Source organism: Photinus pyralis, unplaced genomic scaffold (genome assembly GCF_008802855.1).
Source record: "Photinus pyralis isolate 1611_PpyrPB1 unplaced genomic scaffold, Ppyr1.3 Ppyr1.4_LG9, whole genome shotgun sequence".
Classification (NCBI taxonomy): domain Eukaryota; kingdom Metazoa; phylum Arthropoda; class Insecta; order Coleoptera; family Lampyridae; genus Photinus; species Photinus pyralis.
Window position 1 is genome coordinate 19,507,143 of NW_022170878.1, and position 27,763 is coordinate 19,534,905.

The 27,763-nt window shown below is 35.8% G+C and overlaps 1 protein-coding gene across 1 annotated transcript; it reads left to right on the plus strand.

Moving 5' to 3' along the window:
• The first annotated feature begins 510 nt into the window (after window positions 1–510).
• Window positions 511–27,114, plus strand: LOC116181012 (neutral ceramidase-like). Its single transcript, XM_031501225.1, has 13 exons — window positions 511–671; window positions 731–874; window positions 922–1,098; window positions 3,825–3,952; window positions 4,348–4,549; window positions 4,924–5,133; window positions 10,251–10,367; window positions 14,244–14,438; window positions 19,307–19,537; window positions 19,585–19,680; window positions 26,431–26,598; window positions 26,664–26,776; window positions 26,851–27,114. The coding sequence occupies exons 1-13, from the start codon at window positions 534–536 to the stop codon at window positions 27,026–27,028; spliced, it is 2,097 nt and encodes a 698-aa protein (XP_031357085.1). The 5' UTR covers window positions 511–533; the 3' UTR covers window positions 27,029–27,114.
• The last annotated feature ends 649 nt before the right edge of the window (window positions 27,115–27,763 follow it).

A 27,763-nucleotide genomic window follows, 5' to 3' on the forward strand; every position in this document is an offset into this window, starting at 1 on the left:
CATTGCATTGTAGTTCAAAAGTGCGAGAGCGAAGTAAACGAAACAAGTGCAGAAAAGTTCATACATTTTCTATAAAGAAGCCAAGAAAGGATGTAAAGGAACATTATTGGTTTTATTGTTTCAATAGAATGTTACCGCCAAAAAATCACAAATCCGTAAATTACTAGACGACCTTGCGTTTTTAATTCACGACCGTCTGCAGACGTGGTCACAAAAAAAACTCAATTGAAGTACTATACTGCAAGCGTGACTATGAGATTAAACGAACATTTAGAATAACAAAAAAAAAAGTGAAATGACAATGTGTGCCTTCCCTATAAGCCCACCCATTATTAATATGCGTAACATGAGTAAATGTTTTACTGGTGTTTTAACTACGTTTGACCATGTTAATTTAAATGTCGTGAACATAACATTGAATTTAACGTCATTGATGAAACCTGTATTGAAGGTAGTTCAAGATCAAAAACTCTTACATCGTTTACACATACACGTCCAGTCTAATCATCTGTAACATTATTTTTTTAGACACCATGAAGACAACTATTCCAGTTGAAATCCCAAATACAATTTTTGTAATAAGTATCATCCTATCGGCCACCGTCATAGCTGAATATCGCGTGGGAGTCGGGATAGCGGATGTTACTGGACCGATAGCCCAAATTCATTTCGTAAGTAATTGTTAATATGGTGATAATATGGTGATTTGGAATGTGTATGACTATTTCAGCTTGGATATGCAAACCCTTTTCAGAAAGGTACCGGTCTGCACCTCCGGCAATTTGCGAGAGCTTTTATTATAGAAGAAGATAATCAAAGGGTTGTGTTCGTAAGTGTAGATGCAGCTATGATCGGAGCGGGCCTAAGAAGCAAGGTAAAGATGACAACATAGTTTCCTTGTTACTATTTCTATGCGTTCAGGTGCTGATGGATCTCGAAAAGAAATACGGCGACTCTTACAATGAGCAAAATTTAATATTAAGTGCAACGCATACACACTCATCACCAGGTGGATTTATGATGGATCTCCTTATAGATATTTCAACCCTTGGGTTTATTCCTCAAACGTTTAGTGCCTTACGAAGAGGAATTGTAAAGGTAAATAGTGTATCACTATACTAAAAAATGTTGAAGTTATGTTGAACAGACACAGTGAACTAATAATAATGAATAATGAACTGTTTTAATTTTCATGGTTTGAGTGTGAGGGCTTTGGTTCAATATTTATCTTTAATAGCGACCCTGTATATTTGGTTCACATTGTTTTCCACGCTATCTGTTAGCGGTTCAGAATTTAGTTTTTCTGTTTCGGAAATGAAACGCAATCTTTTACAATAAACAGCTGAAAAGCGCAACCGTTCAAATATCGGCCACAGGCCCGCAACAATTCATCCTATTTCTATCGCGACTCGATTCAACTTTGATCTTCAGAACTAACCGACCTGTTACCTGGACCCAACACTGCACCGTCGCGTCGCCGCTCTCAGTAGTTCTCCGTCAGTCAAACTTCTACGCACATTCGAGCCCGTAACGTACTTGTATAATATATTATAAATAAATTCTTTCTCTTTCACGAGATGGTTAGTTTTCTTTTATGGTCGTGTATAATACAAAACTTTATTTTATAGCAGAAGCCATAGAAATCATTGTAAAACTTTATTTTATATCGTGCTCCTCGTCCCATTTTAAATAAGAATGACATATGCCATTGGAATGCAAAATTATTTGTTTCACTTTAACCTTTACCCTTATTACGGTTAAAGACCCTTAGTCTACTCATTCACGTTAAACTGTCAAATTAATATGTGATATAAAATACACTTTATTTTATAGCAGATGTTAAATTGACATTTTAATAGCTTAATGAGTAGGCTAAGCCGTTCTATATCTGTGAGGGTAGATAAAGTGATCACTTTAACCGCAAGGGTAGATAAAGTGGAACACTGATGATTATGCATTCTAATGATATATGTCATTATTATTTCAAATGGGACACGAAGCACCATATAAAATGACGTTTAGCACATATGACAATGCGGTTTTAAGGACCGCGACGGCAGAACCCAACCTTGCTATTTTTGATGTTTAAATTAAATTCAGCATTGGTAGAAGCTTTACAATGATTTATATGGCTTCTACTATAAAATAATAGTGCCACAGAGGTTTGCATGTATCCCTTTGGGAACGGCGGCCTGAGTAATTGCAGGATTCCTTTGCGGCAAAATGGCACATACTTGGCAGCTCCCATTTCAAATGTCCAGTAGAGTAGTGTAAAATGTTACATTTACTAAACCTTTTGTTTGGTTTTAAGGGGCCCCATCCCTATCTTGTGCTTGGGGGCTCCACAAGCTGTAAATCCGGCCCTGCTTCTAGGTGAACTATGTGAGTTGCAATATCATCATAAATGCGTTTTTCTGAAGAATGTACCATTCTTGAAGTAACTTGTGCCATTATTTATCCCTGTGATATGATAAGCCTGTTTACGATAGTACATATCTTCTTGCATTACTTCTAAAAAAAATTACCATGTCGCCTACTAATTGTAATTTCTCCTGTTATTTTCCCTGCAGTAGCATTTTGAGTTTCATTTCACAGGCAGTTGAAGAAACGGCAACGGAAGCATCTAAAACAGAATTACGACACACGGACACGGTAGCGATTGTCCTAACTGGATCGAAAGCAACAAAACATAAATTTATTACCGGTAGCTACGGGAAATCAAATACAGGAAAAGAAAAGAAATACTCCCCTTATAATTATCGGAAGAAAATACCAAACGTTTACCTTTAAAACTAACGGTACGGTGTCGGGCAAAACGTACACGAGTACAGCAACCAATTGCTAAAAAGTAATCTTACGTTTAGATTAAAACACCAAAACAATAGAATTCGGCCATGTCAGGGAGGGATCGACGATTTTCCCAGTCGACGCAATGCATTCGATTGGATTGTTTACATCCAAAAATTAAAACTTCTTTAATTAATTAAGCGCACTTCTAATGAAACCACTCACGACTGGTTCGGATGCGATTAACTGCAACTCATTTAATTAGCTACTGATACTTACATTTACTTAATTTGCCGGATTAAAATCTCTAAGTTCGGTAGCCCAGTAATGCTCATTGTGATCCGGAATTTTGGGTCAGTCGCAACAGGTCTGCGATAATGAAATAAACTGCACGTCCCTGCAGCTTTAATGATCGTTTTAAATTATTATAGGAAACCGAAATCATCTCATAATTACTTAAAGGAGCTAAAATTCTATCTCTTGCGTCCCCATGCCAAGGGCTGTCGGATGCTACAAAAGTAATTTACATATCTCTACGGGAACAATCATAAAACTGATCAATTACATGCGACAACTGGTTTACTTATCGGTGGATAAGACGGCGTTAGCCTTTTGGTAACGAAGCTCCTGTAGATATCGGATGTTCAATAACATTGGTAGCGGTCACATATACACAGTGTGTTTATTAATTGCAGTATGAAAACTAAGTGCTTCGTTACAAGGGTTTTGTATATTTTTCTTTATTGTTATTTTGTTTCTTTTTTTGTCCTTGTGAAGCCCCTTACGAAAATGGGCAAAACGTGGACTTTTCGTTCAACATTCACACTGTCCGATCGCGGAAGTATCTCGCATCTTACGGAATTCTCTGTGGCAGCATCCTTGGTGTTTGCTATATCAAATCAATAACAACAGATACATCAATTTTGTAGGAAAATGAGAATGAAACCTACTAAATTGATACCTCTGACTTATTTTTATTTCTGTTTCGAATATCCATTATTTATAGAGTTCATTCAGGTTTTGTATTTTATTTGCAGGCTATAATATCCGCCCACAACTCTCTGGAAGAGGCCAAAATATATATTAGCTCAGGCACATTGCTGGATTGCAATATTAATAGAAGTCCTTCAGCTTATTTACTGAATCCAAAAGTAGAAAGAGACAAGTAAGTTGATTACATAGTATTTACGTTTAAACACTTTCGTTCTTATGCAATATAATATTACTTAATAATAATTTCAAGAAATGTGCAATGTTTCGTCACAAGTGAAGCCCTATTTATGAAGTCATACGAAAACAATAAAAAATTGTACAACCTTCTTAACATAGGTACTAAATCGAAACTAAAAAGAAGAAACTCTTATTTTGTTTATTTATTTATTATCCCTCTCTTATTCTGGACCCTCAACAGGTTTGCGCCCAATTACAAACATTAAATACCGCGGTTTTTTCTCCAACCTTTGGTAATGGATAATATGCAAACATGATGAATTCGAAACTGGTTAAATTACTTTTAGCTACCTACATAGTAAAAATAATAATAGATATTATTAATTGTAGGTACGAATATGATGTGGACAAAGAGCTAACCCAATTGAAGTTCATTGCAAAAGGTAATAGTAGGTTGTTGGGAATCATAAATTGGTTTCCTGTTCATCCAACCTCTATGAACAACACAAATACGTTAGTGTCTTCAGATAATGTCGGTTATGCATCCATCTTATTTGAAAAATATATTAATAAAAACAAAAGGATTGGAAAGGTAAGCATTCATAGTGCAAATTATCTTGTACAGCTGTAATATTGTTTTGTGTGGTATCATCATTAGCTCTCTGCATTGCAGTTCATAGTGCTCTTTCTCCACTCCATCCGATCTGTTCATTCTGTTTATTGATGATACGTACCCTCCTCCCCCTTCCTACACGGCTTCTATCATCTCCAGCCTTCTTCTTCTACTCCCCCACTTCGTCCACGGTTCACTCTTAGTAAACAGTGTTTCCTTCCAACTAATTTCTCTCTCCTAACAACAATGTGAATTAGTAGATGATTGATTTCTACAACTGATTTAGTTTGATGTTACTCGGGAACACAATGTTCCCCCTTTTTCTTATTTGCTACCGCAACTTTCAATTCTAGGGCCCATTTGTGGCAGCGTTCGCTTCAACCAATTTGGGTGACGTTTCCCCCAACCTTAAAGGAGCACGATGTGTCGATACAGGAGCTGCGTGCGATGCCGTAACTAGCACCTGTGGGGGCAGATCACAGTCTTGCATAGCATATGGTCCTGGTAGAGATATGTTCGAAAGTACCAAAATTATAGCAGAACGACTATTTAAAAAAGCGCTGGTAAGTAAACATTTTCAATTGATTAGGGTTTATCTTCCATAAAAACGCAATTTCTTGGAAATGGGAAAGAATGCGAATTTCTTAAGTTATCGAGTTATCTACGAGTAGATATTGGTTATGCGTTTAATTGAACCACTTGAGTTAAACACCCTTTCAAAAAGTGGGGGGCGCTAAGTTAACGTTTTCAAAAGTTATGCGCTTGCTTCCACAAATAAATTGAAAGTCCGCGCAAAAATTCGCTCGTATAAGCCGAAGTACAAGTAAAAGATACAAGGCAACTCTTACCGTGTATAAATAATGCTAACTCCAAGACGTTGAAAAATGCCTGAAGGGCCTCGCTTTACTCGTAGCAAGCTTCTATCACAGATACGGTACTTAGTCGGCCAACCGCTTCTGATGTAAGTCGCAGACTCGAATAGCGTTTGTGTGACTAACTCGACCTTAACTTAACTGAGATCGCAAAGATAATAACAAATTACTTGAATGTGACAGCATATAACCCAGAAGGGGCAAAAATAGTTAATACTAATACGCTAAAAGTTACGGAAGTTGTCTCTTTGTTGAGGATCGATTCTCGTTCATGGCCCGGTGACGCAATTCCAGAAAATGGCCGCTCGTTATCAGCAGGTGGAAAATATGTCAAAGGTGTAGGCACTCGCAATGTGGCAAGGTTACCTACACTTGTATGTCGAACTCAGGTTGTATGTAAAACCAAAGAGTACCCTACTCTTTGGTAAAACGTCTCCGAAACTTAAGCTGGTTCTTACAGAACTCAGGGCCGTTCCTACCTATAGGGCTTGATGCGTGAAAAAGTTATAAGAGTAGAAGCGCTCCTCAAAAGCTTTATAAATGTTAAAAACATTTGTATGATTATAAACTGTGACTAAGATAAGGATGTCTATCATAGGAATCTCCGAAACCATAGAAAAATTTAAGAAAGTATGAGCAATTAGTGGGGAGAATAGCTAATTAGTTAACACTCCGCCCACTATAAAACAAAGACAATAAATATAAAAATTAAAAAGTTACTATCATGCTGGAAAATTCTGAATACTTCCGAAGATAGGTCAGAAAAACCAAAATTTGCCGAGATCGTTTTTATTTTGATCTGATGTTATTGGAACAGATACGAAAAAATAAAAAAAAACACTTTCTCATTGGCACTTTTTGAGCTGTACAAGACTGCGTTAAGAGATTTTCGGTACAACTTTCGTTCCAGGGAAATCATCACCAATGTAATTTTTTATATGATCCGTAAAAAAAGTACATACAATATTGAGCAGCATTTTTCATTACGAATACAGCAATGTGTGGCACACAAAAAAAGTTGGAAATTGTTGGTTTCAACAGGATGATGCACCCGCTCTAATAGTGCGAGAATGCCTACCTGACATATTTTCCATTTTCCCAGAAATTTTCCGATAGGTATTCTCGCACGATTATGCCGTTGAGCGCGAGCTTCCAACTTTTGTTTATTATTAGTTAACTTGAACTGAAAGAATATCAAAGGTAGTCACCCCTTCTTGATAAACTAAAATGTACATACCCCTTAAATAAGAGGGCTAATTATAGATGAATGCAACAATCGTACATGGAAATTGTAATATGACAAATATCAGCCGAAACCTAAAGAAACGGTACACTTCAATTACGGAAAAAGCAAATGGCGTAGATTACTATAAATGGAATATGGCAATTAAAAAACCATGCGTTCTAAACTAACGCTTCAGATTTTGGTTTTTAATGAAGTGTAACCCAATACAGTTCGCGACAGAACGAATGAAAAATGAATGAACGTGAGCGCGGTAAAATTGCGTGGTTAAAATTCCAACAATAAATGGACCCATCTATTAAACTGCTTCCTAAAAGTTACGATGATCTTCCAACAAAATGTACCGTAAACACAATGATGAAAATAAAGCGTTACAAAGTGTAAAATTGAAAATAGTGGTGGTATATAGACGGACCCGATTTTTTCCTTGTTCTGAGGGGAGCAACGAGAGGAGGGTGCCAGTTCGATATGCGGTCTACCATGTATAATGTGATCTACCATAAAGTAGCTGGTTCAATATGCGGTCTACATAATATGCATACCAACATAAGTATTACCACAGATTTAAATAGTATATTTAAATCTGTGGTATTACGGATCAATAAGCAAACTAGTGTCTATAATATTTATTATGTTTAACTATGTCATACATAGATGATTACATTGTCAATTTATACATATACATCTCTAACGTCGTTTAGAAATGCAATAAACTCATCCTCTGCGTTTTTTCGCAACACTTTCCATGCGAAATAATCTAAATGGGATTGCAAAGTGTGCGCTGGAACACCTCTCATTTTCTTCAAAATTTTCACTTTGGCGTCTAACCAGGATCTTTCAATTCCTGAGAATGTGCACCTCTTTGTGGGTGGACATAATTTTAATTAATTAATTATTAATTAATGAGTATCATAATACTCATCCCTCAGTGAAAGTACTCAATTACCCGTTTTTCAATTACTTTATTGCTTTCTTTAGCGAGGGCGTTGCATGTGTAATAGCTTGTAATTAAACCTCGAATTGAACTATTATGAATAATTAACTATAATAAAAATAATAAACAATTTTTGGTGTAGATCGCTTATTGAATCAAGAGATCCCAAAAAAAATCCCAAAGCTAAATATGTACCTACATAATAGTCATGCATATTGGACCAGTACTCTCTGGTAGACCGCATATCGAACTGGCACCGAGAGGAGCTTGGTGCAATGCGTGGTTGATTTTCAGCGTCCATGTAGCCTTTTATTGGTCCCTAATCGGTCCACTTAAACCACTTTGCCTTCAATGAACACCAAATCGTTGTATTCTCGAAAAACCTTTTTTTATCCTTAATTTATCTGCCACCTCGGGGTAATTTTGTATACTTCAGGAAAAACAATTGCACATCGGGGTACCAAGATATTCAATAAAGTAACTTTTTGTAATGGAACGCCCTGTGTATCTTTACGTATTTTTAAAAGAATAATAGGTTTCCCCTCATTTGTTTACTCAGTCTATAGAAAGCTAGGAATAATCAAATAGAAAAATTTTATTTTTTGTATACCGTATTTTTTTTATTATGGGGAGGGGGGGTTTGAGGTAAACACAGTTTTTCAACAATCCAATAAATCTGGCCGTGCGATATTCAGGCGCACTTAGAACTGACACATACACAAACTGACAGCTTCAGGGACCCATTTCCTTTTTATTAAATTGAGTCTTGATGATAAAAAATAACTGACTTATTGAATTAGATGACAAAATTTAGTGACTTTTCGGACCGTAGACTGCCTATGCATGGTTTTATTAACATCGAACCACTACTCTTTCTATTAACAGACAAAACGTTTTAAAAATTTTTTACGCACTTTTAGTAACTCATTCACGACGTTAGAACTCAAATCTCGCAATACGATTACTTACTTTCTTCTACATTAATTTATTATAATCACGATTAATTACGTCTCCAACTAAACAAATAAGGCCGACTGCTCAAAATATCCGCGCAACAAATATCACGCGCTCAAACCGTCACGAATAAAACGTTGTCTCCCGTATTTAAAAGATCCGCCACTTCTACCATAAAATAATCTCCTTTATGGATTTAGTCCACATAAACCGCCGATCACAATAAGACTTGAATAACACCAGCTTCGACAAAGGTGTCTCGCGTTTCCACTTACGCGTGAAACCCTCACATCTTCGTAAAACACCTACAACTTTCTATCAAAACCACATATGCATTAATGAAATTTCGCCTAACAATAAAACTCCTTATTCCAAAAGACCTAATAAAACGGAAAACCTTTCATAAATCACCCAAAATTTGACCAATGCGTCTTACCTCTAGCATATTATCTAATGTTCGTTTCAGATGTCCGTGCAGTAAAGGAATGCGCCTGCGGCTATATACCAGTAGCGCACCATTTCAACATACTCGTACTTTAGGGTTGCATCTAGGATCCAATACGTTCCTATTAATAAATTTATGATATTTATATACCTACATTTTAATAATAAAGAATAAGGATTATAGGTACATGGTAATTACACTTGGTTTAATTGCATAAATTTCTGGAATGCATTCTTAATAATTTGTACTTAATGTGCATGAGTAATATTGTTTTACCCATTTGCACGCCCATGTACATTTTAAATGTGTAAATAAAACCATTATTAATAAGCTCATTAACTACTGTCTAGGCGATCCTTTCAAACACTTATTGCTATGGAGCGTACTTTTGATATTTGTCCGCTTTTAAATACTGGTTTTCAAAAGAAAATTGGGTTACGGTTCTTTAAAAACACACCTTAAAGTGAACAATTTACAAAAGCGATTAAAACGAAAAAATTCCGCATCTACACATATTTTTAAAAGGAAAACAAATACTGAAAGACATTTAAACGAAACGAAACCTTGTGTTTGTTCGTAAAAAACCCACCAGGTTTACTTCAAAGATTGGAACATTTCACATACAGGGCGGCCCAACCTTATTTAAGGTGCTGAAAACAAAAGAACGTCTGCGTAACGCAGTTTACATAATAATATATAGGGAGTTCCATTAAAAAAGTTACTTTTGTTGAATATTTTTATAAACCAATGGTTTTCTGACCGTTGCAATCTTGAAATAAGAATGCCTCCTATTTTCTAATTTAACTGACTTCGTAACGGCAAGTTATCATTAGCGCCGACTTCATCTTGTTATAAAGGCGCTCGGATCGCATACGTTTCGCGTTTTAGTCGTCCAAGCTTAAATACCGAATTTCTTATTGAAATCTGACTTATTGGTCTATTGTAGTTTTCGAAATATCAAAGATAACAAGTTATTGATGGATTCTTCCTCAGAGGTGAATCGTACCACCATTTACTACTTAACGTAATCAAAATGTAGGTAATTATTATTGATTCAAACTGCATCTATAATGTAGTAAGATGCGAATGTATTGTTGCTGTACGTGAATGTATATAAAAAATATAATGTATCCGAACTTGTGCAATACCTATACCAATAAAGTACCTCACCCTGACCTATCAGTAATAAGTGGTTCAGGCAACTATATTTATACGAATTTTCTATTGTTTAGGAAATTTTGGATAAGAACGACGAAGAGTTACGCGGCGGCTTAATTTTCGGACATCAGTACGTAGATATGCCTAGTCAATATATTGATCACATGATGCCAAATGGAACTGCTACAAAGGTAAGCTATAATGGAATTCGTTTTTTTTGTAAATGTTCTTTGCCTTAAGCATATGATTACGTCATATAAGCATCCGCTTCAAACTGTTCAAGATAACACACCAATAGTTTATACACTTCAAAAAAATGAAGTAACTTACACTATTCTTAGAATCTGTGTTTCTTTAGTAAGGCTCTCCCTTGAAAAGGGCGCCCTTCAAGATAAATTGAAAACCGGATAGCTTTTAGGGTGATACAGTTGAACCCTTTCGTGACCTGCTCTCGTATATAATTGCGTCTCGTCTCGAGTTATGGGTATTAGTGCACAGAAATAATAAAAACCCAAACTTCAGAGAGTTTGCCACCATTTCTTCGCGATGAGGTCACTGAGCGTTCGGTGAATTTGCCTCTTTAGTAGAACTTTATACGTTCGTAAATTAAAATAGCCATTTATTTTTAACGACGAAGTTAATATTAATTGTATTGATATAGTTGAGTACCCCTCTACAGAAATTATTTTTGAATTTACAGGGTGTACAGAACACCCTGTATATTTTCACTTGTTTCGATATCATTTGTTAACCTCTACACGAAAATCTATTCACTTTTTGGTTGTTGTCAACGTTGCCATCTTATTAACTTTTTTACGAATAATTCCCCATAAGCAAGCCTCACTTTGCTGAATCGTAGCCCAGATACCAAATTTCGTCGAAATCAGAATTTTTTCGCACCAGGACAAGGAACAAAATTGTCGAACAGTTTTTTTAAATAACTTTTCAAACAAAAGTTAGGTATACTTATTTGAAGATTGAGCCTTCGGGTTACTAGTAAGTGATCTAATTTCGCATGTAGTGATTTGAAAATGTCTGATTCACCTTTTCTAAAAGTCCTATAATTGGTTTTTCATCAGTAGTAACGGTTTTCTCCTCGGTTTTCTCCTTCAAAAAGTGTATTTATGATTTTGTGATTTAGAGAATTTTTGCAGCGGCGGATCAGGACGTATTTGAATAAAGATATACAAGAAGGACACCCTCATTAGGTCAAAATATACGTAACTTTTTAAAATGCGAGAAATTCACTTCCTTTCACCAACGAATTTGATGAATAAATGACGATTTTGACATTATTTGATCAAATAATGAAGTTCAGTTCTGCGTTTTCCCAACGAGATTGATGAGAATACACTTCCTTACAAAAAAAATTAATTCACTTATTGCGCATTGACATAATGCGTTTGCATGTTTCCCCAATGAATATTATGATAACAATATTGACATCTTTTGGGCGAAACATACATGTGGTTATACCTGTGTTTTCAGATTTCTAGATCCACAACTTATAGGTGACCATTATTGGAATGCCTCTGCTTCAAATCAATCAACCTTGCCAGTGTTATAACAAAGAGTAAATTATGGTTACTCTTTGGTTATAATCTACTAACTTTGAAAATTCTATGGCGGGTGGCTATTGCGTCGAACCAAAAAGAAGGTATGGACTTATCGAGTGCTCTGGACTGTCATATACTGGCACCTGACTACCTGAGTATAAGCATAACATAAAATACTATGGTACAAGTATACAAGGGTACTAAGCAGAATTAGTTCAAAGTGCTGATTGTAACATATACATTACATGAACTATAAATAAATTGTTTGGTGTATTTATGGAAGTGTTTCTCTGGTGTACCTATTGTTGTTTATTTTTTAAATACATTAAATGAACCTCGAATATAAACAAAATCTAATTTGTGTAACTGTTTCGAGGTTTATTAAATTGCTTACCCAACCGGTAGTAATTTTGTATCTTACTTATTATAGGTACCTATACTTCGCAGTTCTTTTAATTAAACTTTTCCAAGTTCTTAAAGAAGTTCAAATTATCTTATATAAACTTTTATTTTCCTATCAATTTAACCGAATCCGCTATCTATCCCCTAACGAAAAATAACTTATTAGATTCGTTAGGTACCAGATTCTCCATCTTCATCATTTATTGTCAATGCAATAAACGTGTCTTTTTATAACTGCTTGCAATACACCCAATCGTATGCTTTTCATGGAGAAACATCAGACAGTAAAATGTTCTTTGTAGAAAACTAGCCCCCGGCATGTTTCCTTTAAGTTTTTTGTAAGGTATGCTACTTTAAGGGAGACGTCACATCATTGTTCTTTTCAAAGCACGGTATAATTTGAATGTCAAAATCAGTATTCTTTTCCAAAGACAAATTATTAGCTTACCTGCCATTGTTTGAGTTTTAAGAAGTATATGTAGATATTATAAGGGAAGTCCCAAATGGAGTGGAATTGCATCAGTAACTTTATTATCTTTGAAGTTAGAATGAGAAAAGTATTATGGTTTTATGTTTCGATTAATATTCCATTAAGGAAATTTGAAAATTCGGGTCAGAGTGAAGGTTACTTAAGAAGAACTGAAAAACGACGATTTCCAAATAATTAAATATCTCCCTAATTACAAAAGGTGTGCTATGAAACCGTATGAAGCCATATGGAATTTATACGAGCTTTTAAGTATTCATTTAATTTAATAATTAATGAATTACCTACCTAATAACTTCATATTTCACCGTTGTAAAAGAATAGGGCTTTTTAACTACCTACCTAAAAACCATTTAAATGGTAAGCCACATGACATCCTTATTTAGTTACGAATATTAATTTAATTTATGTATTTATTATTTGTCGTATTATGTTTGTCGCCTATGAAAAGAAATAAAATCCGTTAATCGTGAATGTAATTTGCCTAATTTAGCTTGTCAGGCAAATCAGGTTTAAATTGAAAGAAAAAGAAAATTTGTCGCATTCTACTTCCTATACTTATCCTTGCCGTTTCCTGATTTAGCGTTGAATGGAATTTATCATAAATCCACATCCTCCCTCCCCAAAATTTATATTTTAGAGTAAGACGTAATATCAGAAAAAAATGAAAAGAACTTTAAATTTGGAAAAAGTTAAATTTTCGGCTGATGTTCTACGTGCAACCGGACTTCTAGATAAGTTTCAGAGTTATTATTGTAACGTAAGTTTAACTAATTAACAATAAATTTATAACAGTCTTGAAATTGATTAATTTATAACAGTAATTGTTATTTATCATCTACAATTCGTAATATTGTAACATAACACGAGGGGAAGCTTAATGCTTCACTTCGCAACGATGTTAGAACTCACTAGCAATACGCGATTCAGTTTACTTGTAGCAAACGCCTTTCATGAACGTTTCCGAACCGTCTCGAGTATTCTAGAATGTTCTCGAACAAACACGTCATATTTCTCGGAAAGATTGCGTCACATTCGCTTTCGTTCTTTATCGCCGAATATTCACTATAGTATAAAAATATTTCTTTCTACAGATAATCAATTTTTTCGCAATCAACAAATATAACACTTATACGGCATTCATTATAAGAAGGTAGTAGATGGCGCTGTGTTTGAAGATAAACACACACAGGAAAAATAAAACGGCACCAAATTATTGTAAATTAGAAATATTCAGCACTGCGAACAGAAATAAATCTTTCACAATAACAACTAATGACACTTCGGCAGTTTAGTTGGCAACATAACCTACCTACCAACTTGCAAAATTCAACAGTCGTTTTATGTTTCATTGTAATACTGACTCGTGTTTTAACCAATCACAGTGAAGGTCAAAGCTTCCCTATGCTTTTTACCGCTACCTTCTTAAAATGAATACAGTATAGTTAGTTACTAATTTAACGATTGGAACTCATTTCGATGCTTACGTTTTCTTTGGACAATTCTATGTTTACGAAGGAGCATCGAATAGAAGAGTAACTTATGGTTGATTTCTTAAATTTAGCAATAAAGTTTAGCAGTGATGAATGTATAAGGTATTTATATCCCTCTATTAATTTCAGGTACACGGTTGTCTACCAGCAATGGGTTACAGCTTTGCGGCGGGAACGACGGATGGACCTGGAGGTTTCGATTTTAAACAAGGCACTTTAAGTGACAACACTATGTGGAATTTTATACGAAATATTATTGCCGAACCGACAAGCGACGATATTTCCTGTCATCATCCAAAACCCATCTTTATACCAACTGGAAGGGTAAGTGTAATCAATCTGCATGTTTTTTGGCTTTGAAGCAACCTTGTTACAAGACATCTTTTTTTGAATTAGTTGATAATTGATAATCGTAATAGGGGACAAAGGCAGAAGGCATAACATGTAAAGAATAGTGGCGACAAGCTATGTATTATTTATCGAAATTTTGTTGAACCATTGGAATGGAGGCTTAAAACGCTTGTAACCAATGAAAAATTATGACCCTATAGAAACGATCCCTTCATTAACGACCAGCCAGTATAATAATAATTAACAAAAAACCAGAGGTGCGTGAAGTTAGCACTGTAATGGAAGCACAAGCGAAATGTTTTGTGCCAATCGTTTGTGCTTGATTGTGTACGAAAAAGTACACCCCTTTTTGACGTACAGCGTACCCGTTTTCCGTGCTAACTTCACACCACTTTTGGAAATGTGATTTGATTCGTTTGCATAATTTTCTCTAATTAACCTTCTGCCGTTGTTACCCCCTTTTCGACCAAATCAACGCATATTGTTTTTAATGAAAAACCTGATTTATTAACAAAATCAGAATTTGTGGGACAACGTAAAATTATTTGACATGTTACTTTTTTAAACCCGTTTTAGACGATTAAATTTCTACGTGTAATTTACTTCAATTTCAAAAAATGTACACCTATGGGGTGTTTTTTTGGTAGCTTTAGTTAAACGTTTCTGGGAATGTGAAATAGGTAGGTTTTTGCAAATTTATACCTTGGAATACATATACTTACCTTGATAGCTTCTTAAATTGTGGTGAGGTTAAATTACATAAAGCAATTAAGGAAGTATGCTGTAAAACTGAGGTTAATTACAATTTGTTACGTGCATAACATATTATTGAAAAAAAATTGTGTTAAATTATTGACATATTAAAAATAGAAGACATTAATTGTTGGAAATTGGAATACATTTTAAAATTGTCAAGAAATCATGATAAAATTTAATTATAATATAACAGGCCAGTCATTTTAAAATAAATTGAAAGTTACACCGGCCAAAGTGGATTAAAACATTCTACAAAAAAGTTCATTACAGTGTTTTTGTGAGTTTTTAGTTTTTAAAACTGGTTTTAGAGCAACAATAAATTGTCCAATTTCTTGTTCATGTCGCTCTGACAAACTTTACGAGTGTAAACACAGAATTGGATGCAATAACTTGATCGATTTCTTGAGTTCAATTTCTTGTCGGATTAGCGCAAGTTCTATTTTTCTGGCAATCTTTACGTCAATTCAGTCAACTACCATCAACCAACATAAATAACAAAATGAAGATGTTTTTATGATTTTTATGAACAAAAAATGCCACGTTAGTTCATGAAGAAACTGCTCCAAACGATATTAAAAAACTAGATGAATTATGGGAAGAATTGAATCTTCAACAGCGTTTAAAAAATCGTATTCAATAACTTTGTTTCGAGGTAAAAAAATAAACTTCTCTTAACGACCGATGGTTGCAAAGCTTGTGAATGAAGTTAAATTTGATAACAAATTAATATCAGTGTGTGATAAAAATGAAAGATATATATTTTATATGGGAGTTTTTTAACAACTTACTTGCTAAATAACGGCAGAAGTGCAGAATTAGCTAAATCATTTTTGTTTCATGCAAATGTCGGAACATTATATATTTGAATGAATGCTATTTCAACCTAAAATTTGTACCCAGAAGGCAGTTATTGTGGAAACAAATTTCCAATTTTTCATTGTAAACGCCACCTTAAAGTTACAGAATTGGACTGAATATCTATCATCTAATATCATGCGGAACCAAAGGTATCCATATTTATTTTTTAACAAATTCCATGTCTATTTCAGAAAGAGAATTTCTTTTAATGAAAACTGTTGTCCCAGAAACCTAAATCATGGAATTGGTTTTGTCGTCGTGTGGCTTCCGTTAATTCAATTCAGCCCATTCCCGAAATGAGAATATTAAACGCGTCCTTTCCGTTTATAACTATGGTAAAAAGGACATTTAAAAACATTCTAAGTGCAACCGATCCCATTGGTTTGCACTTGTTATGTAATTTAACCCCATTAGTCCATCGCACCTTACCTGCATAATCCGTTTAAAATGCATTTTATTTTATCATTTCATGAATGTATGTTAAAGTAGTATTGCACAACTGGTAAGTTTATGTATAATTTAGGAGCAATAAGTGCGATTTGATGACTCGTGATGTAAGAATGGCATTCAGCAATGTAACACAATGGGAAATATCGTTTGTTAAAGGAGATATATTGCTATGTTAAAATCTCTTCAATATTTCATCCTTTTAGGAAAGTTTATTGAGGTCGAATTTGTATCTCCTTTCGGAAATCTGTAGTGACCGTAGTAAAAAGTAAAATTGAATTAGTCAAGTTTCTTACACATTTATGTCATTGTTGGCAACCTTCGCTAAATGTGTAAGTGTAAGAAGCGGGCCCTTCGTTACAGAAACCAAATTTTTGTGTATATGTTAATCTAAGGGTTAAATTAATTTTATTTTATTGATCCATTGATTTTTATATAATATGTAGGTATGTACGGTTGGCTCAATCGGTTCAATAACTTTACCACGCGCCTCCCAAAAGGCTATAAATTACGGGTCTTTACCTGAAATTATGATACCACTTAACCCATCTGTACACAGCCAGTCAGTGTTCAATTGAATGGAAAGTTTTTTCGTCTACTACATCTACCAAAAAACACACACGCCGTTTTTTTAAATAGTTAAAATTTAAGACAAAGAAAATTGTATAAAATCCTAGATATAATCTGTGGAATCGGCTGCATTACTTATTTAAATTAAAGGCATAGACTCTCAATCTTATCTAAAGCATCGCCCCCTTATGGTACAAAAAATAGCTACCGCCCCCTAGTCGTTTAATAATGGCTATAGTTATTTGTTTAGATTCGAATTTTCTCTAAGATACAGTTGGTATAAAAGGTTGATTTTCAAACGTTATTGTTTTTTATGGAAAAATATAAAAAAAGTAATTCCGAAAGTTAATAATCTATTATTACTAAGTAAAATTCATCCGATTTTTTTGCAAATACGTATTTGGTTACTTCTTGTCATGACAAAACAATATGACAAACCCGATCACCATAAGTTTCATATTCATTGATTAATTAAATAAATAAATTAAAAAAAAAACGATGCTTTGTCTTTCAAATTGGGTGACTCCCAGGAGCGTTCTCAATTTTTTTACAGATGGTGGAACCCTAAGACAACCATTTCCAAAAATTGCCCATATGATTCTTGAAGTGATTCTGGAAAAATTATAAGCAGTGCCATCTATAACTTTCAGGTCAAAACGACGGACATTTCGTAGCACTTTCAAATCACTGTAGGTACAGGGCATCCCATTTAGAATTTTCAAGTTGGGGATTGTGAACCGCTTTTGAGAAACCCAGTACCGAATTTAAAAAATTGTACTTACGCCAAACAACGTTTGTATTACATTTACTTTGGAAAATCTGATAGAAAATGAGTTAGGGAGGGGGGCTATCTATCAAAATATAGTGAATAATAATGTAAGTAGCGCATTTTTTAAGAACTAAAAGAAGTGTGCTATGTTTGCGTTTTGTCTGTCCGTGTGTCCGGAGTCCGGACCAACTTCTGCGGTTTTGAACTACTTTTAGGGGAATTGTCCCAGAGGCTTGGAATTTTTTAGCAATAGGCAGCCTATACATTGATGGCGAGCCAGACGGCCTTCGAATTTTGATGTCTTAAGGGGGATGTCTCTCATTATTTATTTTTCGATCTATTTTTAAAAAGAACGTGCATAACTTTTACATGCGACAACCAATTGGTTTTGCATACGCATGTCTATAGTGGCAACAGGTATTTTAGGGGAGGGGGCGGGGGTTAACACACGTTCTACCCTTCATGGTATTTTAATGAAAAGTCTCATCGAAATGAACTGGTTTCTACAAACTACAACTTTTCTGCGCAACTTTTTTCCGAAATCAGTGGGTGAGGGAGGGAGGAGTATAATTTGATCTTTAATTTCTACCAACCATAGTTCTCCTCACAAATCACATACAACATTGTATGTGATTTGTGGTTCTCCTTCTAGACCCTTTATCGTGATCGGTTATAATACCTTTAACCTCAAAATTGTCGGAGGGGGTAGTTATAATTGGGATGTCTGCAAGAAATATTTTCATTGCCCATGTCAAAACTTTAAGAGCGAATATCTCGAAAACGGTTTATCAGAGCAGAGTACTTACAAAGGCAAAATGAATCGTCTGGGCGATATCTATTAGTGACATCGAATCAAATCCCTTGACAACGCAGTGAATATCTTGAAAATCTCGCAAGAAGGTAAAGGTCAAGTCAGGACGAGGCATATCAAATATTTCAGTATAAATATCTGCAGAATGGAGTGTTGGGGGAGGATACTCACAAAGGGTAGAAAGATCATCTCGACGAGACACATCTACTAGCGATGTGAAAGCTTAATAGTGAACGTCTCGAGAATGTTGGAAGAAGGTATAATAGTAGTGGTGAGAAGTAATGTCCTCCCTTAGATACCTCAACTGTAGAAAAAGTATTAATACTACCTTTAAACTAAACTATTTATTAGGCTATTTCGGTTTTAAAAAACGCGCTTATTCTACACCAGAGTTTTGCACAATTTATACTTGTTTTAAACATACGACATATTTTTATCTACCATGGCAAGTGACACTTAACATCTTATTCTTCATTTTTAAACTCTATTCATCTCAAGTCAAGGTTTACCGATTGTGAACTGATATTGCTTTTAGCTTTTTGTCATGTTTCATAACATGACTGTTGAGTATACTATAATAATTCATAGCGCACACCTATGCACAGAAAAAATCAATTGTCTCTTTTTCAGATAAACGTCCCGTACCGTTGGCAATGTCGTATTGTTTCGGTGCAGGTGGCTATCATTGCACATGTGATAATTGCTGCTGTTCCTGGAGAGTTTACCACAATGGCTGGTCGGCGTTTAAGGAGACAACTTGAAGAAACGTACAGTGAACACGGAAATCAGAAGAGCAAAGCTATTATTGCCGGCCTCAGCAATACGTATACTAGTTACATCGTTACAAAAGAAGAATACCAAGTAAGATTAGTTATAGAGGGCTTTGCAATTTAAATGTTAAATTTTAGATGCAAAGATATGAAGGGGCTTCGACCATATTTGGACCGTACACGTTAGATATCTACCTTAATGTCTACAAAAATTTAGTCAATTCTTTAATGACAGTAAGTAAATAATATATTAAGAGACAAGTGTTAGTATAATCAAGTCTTTAAAGCACGTGCAACGAGTTTAGGGGCACGACGCCAAGCGGAGTGCTTTTAAACGTTGCCAGCGCTTTAAAGACCATTAAAGAAAGTCACAGAAGTAAAAATTCAGAACAATTGTCGCAAAAATTAAGTACATCATAAATTAATAGGTGCATTTTCCCACGGGAACAGAGATTTAGAGAATTTGGACCACCTCATCCTTTTCAGTTACGGATACGGAGACCATTGATTTACCTATGTACGGCGAAGAGATATTCGACGACTTCCACTTAAAGTAAAGCAGGAAGCTCAATTCACAATGAAATCTCATATGCAAAGTGATGAAACGACACCCTTTTGGAGACTGCGAATGGATGAAGGGGGTGAATGTGCATTGAAAGTTATCGAACATATGCAGAATGAGCTGTGGATGCATAGCACCACAGTCACTATCGCTTAGAATTTTACCCACTTGTAGTAAGTGCGTGGAAAAGAGTGTCAACCTTCTTAAAATATCGCTGAAACCATAGACGGTTTACCTTGTACATACCTACTATATGGGTCAAAAAGTCCCCGGGTTTTCAGGTAGTACCAACCTTCAAAAGAACCGTGTCAAAATTTCATGACATTTGATTCAGCTATTTTCGCGATATTGAGGTTAAAGTGACGCTACTTTTGTGAATTTGTGAACAATGAATCAAAACGAGTCTTAATAAAACACTGCTATTTGATGGGTAAAAATACTGTACAAGCCCAGGAATGGCTTGAAAAATGTTACCGGGAAAATTCTCCATCGAAAACAACCATTTGCCGATGGCATGATAATTTCAAACGTCGTACGACCACTGAAGACGCATAACGGTCTGGAAGGCCAAAAGAGGTGACTACGCCAGAAAACATCCAAAAAGTGTCGAAAATTGTTATGGGTGATCGCAAAGTGAAATTGCAGGAGATAGCTGACATCTTAAAGATATCAAAAGGCGCCGTGTTCAACATTCTACACGAAAATTTAGACATGAAAACTTTTTTCGAAGTGGGTGCCGCGTTTGCTCATCGGAACAAAAACAACTACGAATTGACGAATCTAAGCGGTGTTTGGAGTTTTTAAAGCGCGATAAAAAGGATTTTTTGGTCGATATCTGACCATGGATGACACGTGGATTCACCACTACATGCCAGAGTCGAAAAGAGCATCTGCTGAGTGTAGAGCAGAGGGCTAAAGCCGTCCAAAGCGTCCAAAAAGCTAACAATCGACTGGCAAGGTTATGGCGTCTGTATTTTGGGATACGCATTGAATATTGTTCATCGATGAGCAACAGTGACTATTATATAGCCTTACTCGACCGATTGAATGACGAGATCAAGCGCAAACGACCTCATATGGCAAAGAAAAAATATTGTTTCATCAAGGCAATGCACCAATCCACAAGTCGGTAAAAACCGACTTCTCTAGGTCTCTAGGTCTGGCACCCAGCGATTACTGGCTCTTCGCTAATTTGAAAAAGATGCTCCAGGGAAAGAGATTTGGCTCAAATGAGGCTATTGCTGAAAATAACTCCTATTTTGAGGCAAAAGATAAATCGTTCTACAAGAAAGGCATAGAAATGTAGGTAGGTCGAAAAAATCAGATCTGGATGCAGAATGACTTCGAGTAGGTAGTGAAAGAATCTATACCACGGCATACCAGAGTTGGACTGGTTCACCGCGTGAACTGGGTCATTGGGTCACTTCATACTCATTCATTTTTTCAGTTTGACCCAATGACCCAGTTTGATCCGCTGACCCAATCTGACCCAATGATCCAGTTTGACCCAGCGACCCAATTTAACCCAATGGTGATCCAATTTGACCTAGTAACCTAGTTTGATCCAATAACCCAGTTTGAGTCAATGACCCCAGTTCAAGTGTACAGATTATGAAATAAATGAAAATGAAGGTTGGTTTGTTGAAAATAATACTCGGTTGCTTGACAAGTGTCACATCTGTGATCTTTGTTTTAATACTGACGGAAAAAAACTTTCCATGTCTCGAATTGTATTATAGTAATCTTATTTCTGAACAGTGCCCTCCTTCATTTATTTGCTTCAGAGCTTACCATTTGCTTACAGGTGTTCACTCACATTTCATTTTTTTCTACTTATTTATTCTTGATTGCTGGAACACGTTTCATTTCGAGAATTCGGCATGGAAGACGGGCGTGGATAATCTCTATGAATTTTTTACTTTCTATTTATTTAGTGTTAATAAGTATTATAGTAATGTGTTGTGCTAACGGCTACAATGTGCCATTTTTTTGCAAGTAGCGGTATTTAGCCAAAACAAATTTGCTTTGTTGTACTACTTTCGTTACTTAGTCCCAATCCAAGTCTTTCATTGTCTACTTGACTACAAACTGCAAATGTACCTACAAAGGTATTAATTTTCTTGTAACTAAATAAAATTGCGCTGCGTGCTTGTTGGGTGAATATTATTGAGGAAGTTTTTTTTAAAGATAATTGAAATTTGTTTTGGATGACATAATTTATATATCAATACAAACCTAATGCGACGAACTTGGGCTGCTCGCGCATAGCCTGTGCTGGAGGAATTAAAACCCAATTAGTGGAATATTATTCCTGTCTATTTTAACTAAATAACTTATAATACACCGTGTGGAATATGAGCACGAGCCGAGCTAAAATTCGCGTTGGCGTAAAAAGGATTTGCTTCGCTTCGCTTGTTGGCGTTGCCTTGTTTATGTTGATTTGGACAATCCTACTACAAAAGCGGGACTCGCGGGACGCATTGCTTTAATTCCGGGACATATTTATTCATTTTTAGAATGCGGGATTGTGTTTGCCATTATGGGGCCGTCCCGCTGAATACGGGACGGTTGGCCGCCTTATTAAACGGTACGCAAAATCGCAGAAACAGATTTACGGAGTTACTTACGACAAGTAGAACGCAAAAGATAGATCCAAAATTAAGCGTTTTCCTTATAAATAAAACCCAATTTGGTGGAAGTGGTACAGGGAATTTCCAGAGCCTCGCTGCATTCGCACCGAGCGCGGTACAAATAATTCTTAATCGTAGAAATCTGGGACAGCTTGCAAACTGCTACAAAAATTACAGCGCCTCTGTGACACCTCTCTCGACGGTTTCTGACAAGGTTTGCTACCGCCCATTAACCTGGCATTCATTAACAGTGCTTACCTAATGAAGGGTAATCAAACCTAAATACTCAACAATTCAATCTGCAACAACTAACACTCAACAGAACACGCAACATGCAGGAATACGGTCTGGTCTGCAAAACTTGTAAACAACTCGCTTTGGAACTCGTTCTATCCTCACTGGGAAACTGAACGACACTGAAACAGAAAAATATTAATTGTCCCTCATCTTCTCTAGGACAACACCCTTCGGTGGTTACAAAAATAATTCTAAAATTCCAACCACTCTCCTGGTCTCCATGGCATCGCGGAAAGTTCTCGAAATTGCCGTTTTCTACGTAACGAAGCCCAAACCAATCGTTACTATACAGGGTGGTCCTCGTAAACGGCAAACTCCACTCAGAAATTCCGGGTGCTTCGTTACACTAATACTATAAATTTGAATAAACAATTAAGATAGTGTTGTAAACTTACGATATTCCTTTTGTCACAAAGGCGGATACCAGATAGGTACCTAACAATAATTTCACTACTGGGTCACCGGATTAAACAGGTTTAAGGGTTTAAAATGGGTCACCGGGTCAAGTTGGATCACTGGGTCGCTGGGTCAGTAGACGAACTGGGCCACTGGGTCACGCTATGTTGACCCAGTCCAATTCTGCGATACGACGGTGTTTTGCCAGAGTCAAACGTGGACCATATACGCAAATGTTCAGCAATCTGCAAGAATTGCAATGAGGCGAATTTAATTAATGATCCTCGAGATCGTTTATAATTTTATATTGCTGTCTGTCTATCCGTGTGCGCGATAACTTTGATTAGAAACGTCTGCATTAAAAATTGGTACACATGATCTTAAGAATAGAAATAAGAATGTTCGCTATTGTTTTTTTAGCTATACGTACTTGTAAAAATCATGGATGTACCTATTCAGATTTTTTTATTCCACACGTAGTGGAATTATAGGTGCTTTACATTTGTAATGAGTTTGTTTCTCTACAACCTATATAAGAGGTGCTTCATCAGAGCGGATCAATCGTATCACATGAAATTGTGCCGCTTTCATTTTTCCTCTTTACTTAACTAAGGGTTGTCGAAATTAGCACAACTTTAACCCGTACGGTTAATGAAGTTTATAGTATTTTTACCTGAAAAATTTTTAACTTGGAAATATGTTCGTTATTTTGATATAAGAAAAAAATGATTCGAACATTTTAAAGTAATATATATGGGCCTCAAAAAAAGTGTACTTGAGCAAATGAGCAATCAACCACGCTCGATATAAATTTATACAGAAATAACAACGTGTTTCAGCTTTCACTATAATATGTATATTTACAAGGCAAAAAAACCTCATAAGGCTACGTTGCTTCCATAATTTTCAATTGAAGAGGCATAGTATGAATATTAAATGAAAATCGGTCATCGAAAATTTAAATGCAAACCAATATAAAGCCGGGAATACATCATTCATGGCCTATTCTGGCATTCGTTGCTAACGTTTTCTTTTGATCTTTTTATTTTTACCGCCCGGCGATGGAAAACGTTCGTTTGTATAGTTAGCTATTTGTACCACACTGAAATCGCCGCGAACGATGGTTTACACTTCGCGAACGCATCGACAACGCGAACGTTCGACAACATTTGTTAGATGTATTCCTGGCTTAATAAGAAATGAAATGAGGAAATATTTTATCGGGCATCAAAATAGGGGTGGCAGTTGTGTAGCACGTGCAATTTTTATTAGGAATCGTTTTTTTTTCCAGCAAATTTGTTAATTATAAAGTCTAAAGTTTATAAACATAGCCAATGAGCAACTCGAACCGTTAAAATGACCCACGTGAGAAACGCATTTTTAATTAGTTGCCACCCAAAACAAGAGCTAAAAGCGCATTGATCCAAATCCAAGCAATAATTTCATATATGAGATTTATGTATCTATTATTATTCATATCACTTTAGGCGAATGTACCTCACCTACACCATCTTCCTTTGTCAAAACAGTAGCTATAGTGCCAAAATCCACGAAAATCAAAAATTATTCGAAACGCAAATGCTTTTTTTGGGGTGGCTCTGTCTACGCACGGAAAAGTTATCCAGCAATAACTGTTGAGTGCCACACCTGTAGAAAGAAAGGCCATTATTCAACCGTTTGTCGCAGTAAAGGTCAAATTCAACACAGTGCTTTCTGTGTTAAAGAAGAATGGTATTGCATGTATCACAGCTCCCTCACTTTCCTCGCTTCAAAAAGCTATGGTTACAGCATTCATAAAAGGTGTTCGTGTTGACGGGAAGCAGCATCATCTACATCGATGAAGGATTCGCAAACCTGCTGAAGCTAAAAAACAAAATTGTCAACAAATTGTATCAAGTGTCTTACACGGCAAACTATTCATTCACATAGGAGAATAATCGTAAGAAATACAGAACAGACATCCGCGGACAGAATCATTGGGTACGATGTACTGCAATCGACCTGCTTATGTTTGGAGGACCGAAACAAGCACTCAAAAATCTACTCTGTAGCTGAAGAAACCGTGCCTGCTGTATTGTTATTTGCAAACTACAGAATGCATACCAATCGCAATAAGATCCTGCACATTTTTCATAGCTGCTGATAAAGACAGTGTTACGAGAGTGTATAATTGCAGAAAACTCCCTGGAGAGCAAAAGTTTTGATCACCAATAACGCGGACCATCAGAAAAGGATGGTTGTCGCCTACTCGCAGACTATAAACCGCTACACGCAACTATTGAAGAACTCGCCACCAAAATCTCAAACTACGCTATATTCAATACTGTAGATCTGCAGGGTGCCTAACACCAAGTCCCAATTCTTCCTTAAGGAAAGTCGAAGATTAAAAAAATTAAAACCCACACCAAAGAGTGGAATTACTGGATTTTCTTCTAAATTTACCATTAAACAAACAATGAAATTACCACTATCTTTGGCCCGAGTGTACTTATCCTTTATAAAAAAATATACAAATTTATTCACGGGATAAACCCGTGTAAGTACACCGCTTCAGAAAATGACTTCAAACGCAAATTCACTACAAAAATTCAAACGAACTACTTTTATCGATGCGATGAAATCTTCACCAATTGTCAATTGGGTTTGTGCTGTAGAAGGCAGCATCAATTTGGAAAATAGGATAGTAAAACATCTTAGGCAATGTGAATGGATCTCCCGCATTGCCAGTTTGATTGGGTTGCTTGTTGAAAATTAATTTCGAAAGATGGTTGATGCAATTTGATTCAGAAATAAACCGTGCTTCAGGCTTACTTTGATTTAATTAGTAGTTAATTAGTTATTCCCAGTAATAAATCATCGATGTTCTGCAATGTATAAATATCAAAAATGTACTCTTGCAACCAGCAAACGAAAGCTTAAATTAATTGTCTTCAAACTTTTTACCGGTAGCCGTTTTTGTCGTAAATTTGTTGCATTTCATATAAACAAATTGGAGACACAACTTTGACTAGTAGTTTGATTTTTTACGTAACTTGTCACTACAAATCTGGTGTAACGGAATGTTTTGCACCTGGTAATAACAATCTTTTTTGTACACAGAGAAAAGAATATGACAAAGGAATACCGCCATCCGACATATCGGGGAAGGTTTTCTCATTTGCAACCCCAATATTATACGACTTACCCCTCCTTGGATATTCCTTTGGGGAGTGCATAAAACAACCTTCATCAGAAGTGAAAACGAAATCAACTGTAACCACGACTTTTGTAAGTGAGCGTTTCCTTGGAAAATAGATTGAAATGTGGCAGTTGAAGAATATGAATTATTTCAGGTATCAGCTAACCCCCGTAATAATTTAATGCTCGATAAAACATACTTGACCGTGGAAAAATTGACCGATTCAAAGTGGAATGTTGTCGCGACGGATGCGGATTGGGAAACTACGTAAGTTTGTTTTCATTTTATTGGTATACGTATGAGACAGACGTAAGCATAATCCCTGCAATTCCATGTTGTAGTATGACCTGGAAAAGCTTAGTGCTCGTAGCTGGATACAGCCAAGTTACAATACAGTGGTACGTCAGCAAAGACATCCCCTCGGGTACATATAGAATCCGACACTTTGGATATTCAAAGCCATTTTTTGGTAACATCAGACCGTTTGAGGGATCGACCAAAATATTTAAGGTTATTTAAATAATTGTATCTATGTAAAAAATATATGTAATGTGTAAAGTAGTGTATATAGAAGCAAAAATAAAGGTTACATAGTACATACTAAACCTGTTTAGTGACTACAGAATGAAGAAAGTTAAATAAAGTAGGTAATCCCTGTCCTGTCCTCCCAAGCCAAGCTTTGGGATGTTGAGTGAACAAACAATCTGATCAAAGGTATGCATATTTGTATAACGAAGCTTAACCGAAATAAATTATCTAAATGAGACACTTCAATTTTGGTTTGCATTTCGGGATTGTTATTTATTTTTACTTTACTTTGATGCGCTACATTATGGATTGCAATGCAGATTCTATACAAGTACGATGGGCGTCTGGCTGTATTTTAAAGATACTTAGAATTAATAAACGAGCTTTTCATGTACCTAGAACTGAATTTTCACGTCGCTACTTTTGTTGAGCATCAGAAGGGTAGGACGTATCCCTTGATTATAGTTGCCGAAATTTACCTACGTGGTAGGTAGATATAATATTCGCGTATAGCAAATGTTTGTCATAAATGGCCGAATTAAGTCTCTGGCGTAACTACGCGCTTCATTTTATGTATCTTGTTGTTGATATGCCGCTTCTAATCCTCATTGGGAATGCTGAATAAACTCAAACGATCAACAAATATTTGTAAATGATATTTATATGTATGCTGTACTATGCTATATAAATCGCGGTGACGTAACGAATTAACCTAATTCTGTAAAT

Bases quoted from the DNA above. Each gene is read 5' to 3' on its own strand.
- LOC116181012 (XM_031501225.1), top strand. From the start codon at position 534: ATGAAGACAACTATTCCAGTTGAAATCCCAAATACAATTTTTGTAATA. The intron at 875-921 runs GTAAAGATGACA...CTATGCGTTCAG, and splicing joins GAGCGGGCCTAAGAAGCAAG to GTGCTGATGGATCTCGAAAA. The intron at 1,099-3,824 runs GTAAATAGTGTA...TTTTATTTGCAG, and splicing joins TACGAAGAGGAATTGTAAAG to GCTATAATATCCGCCCACAA.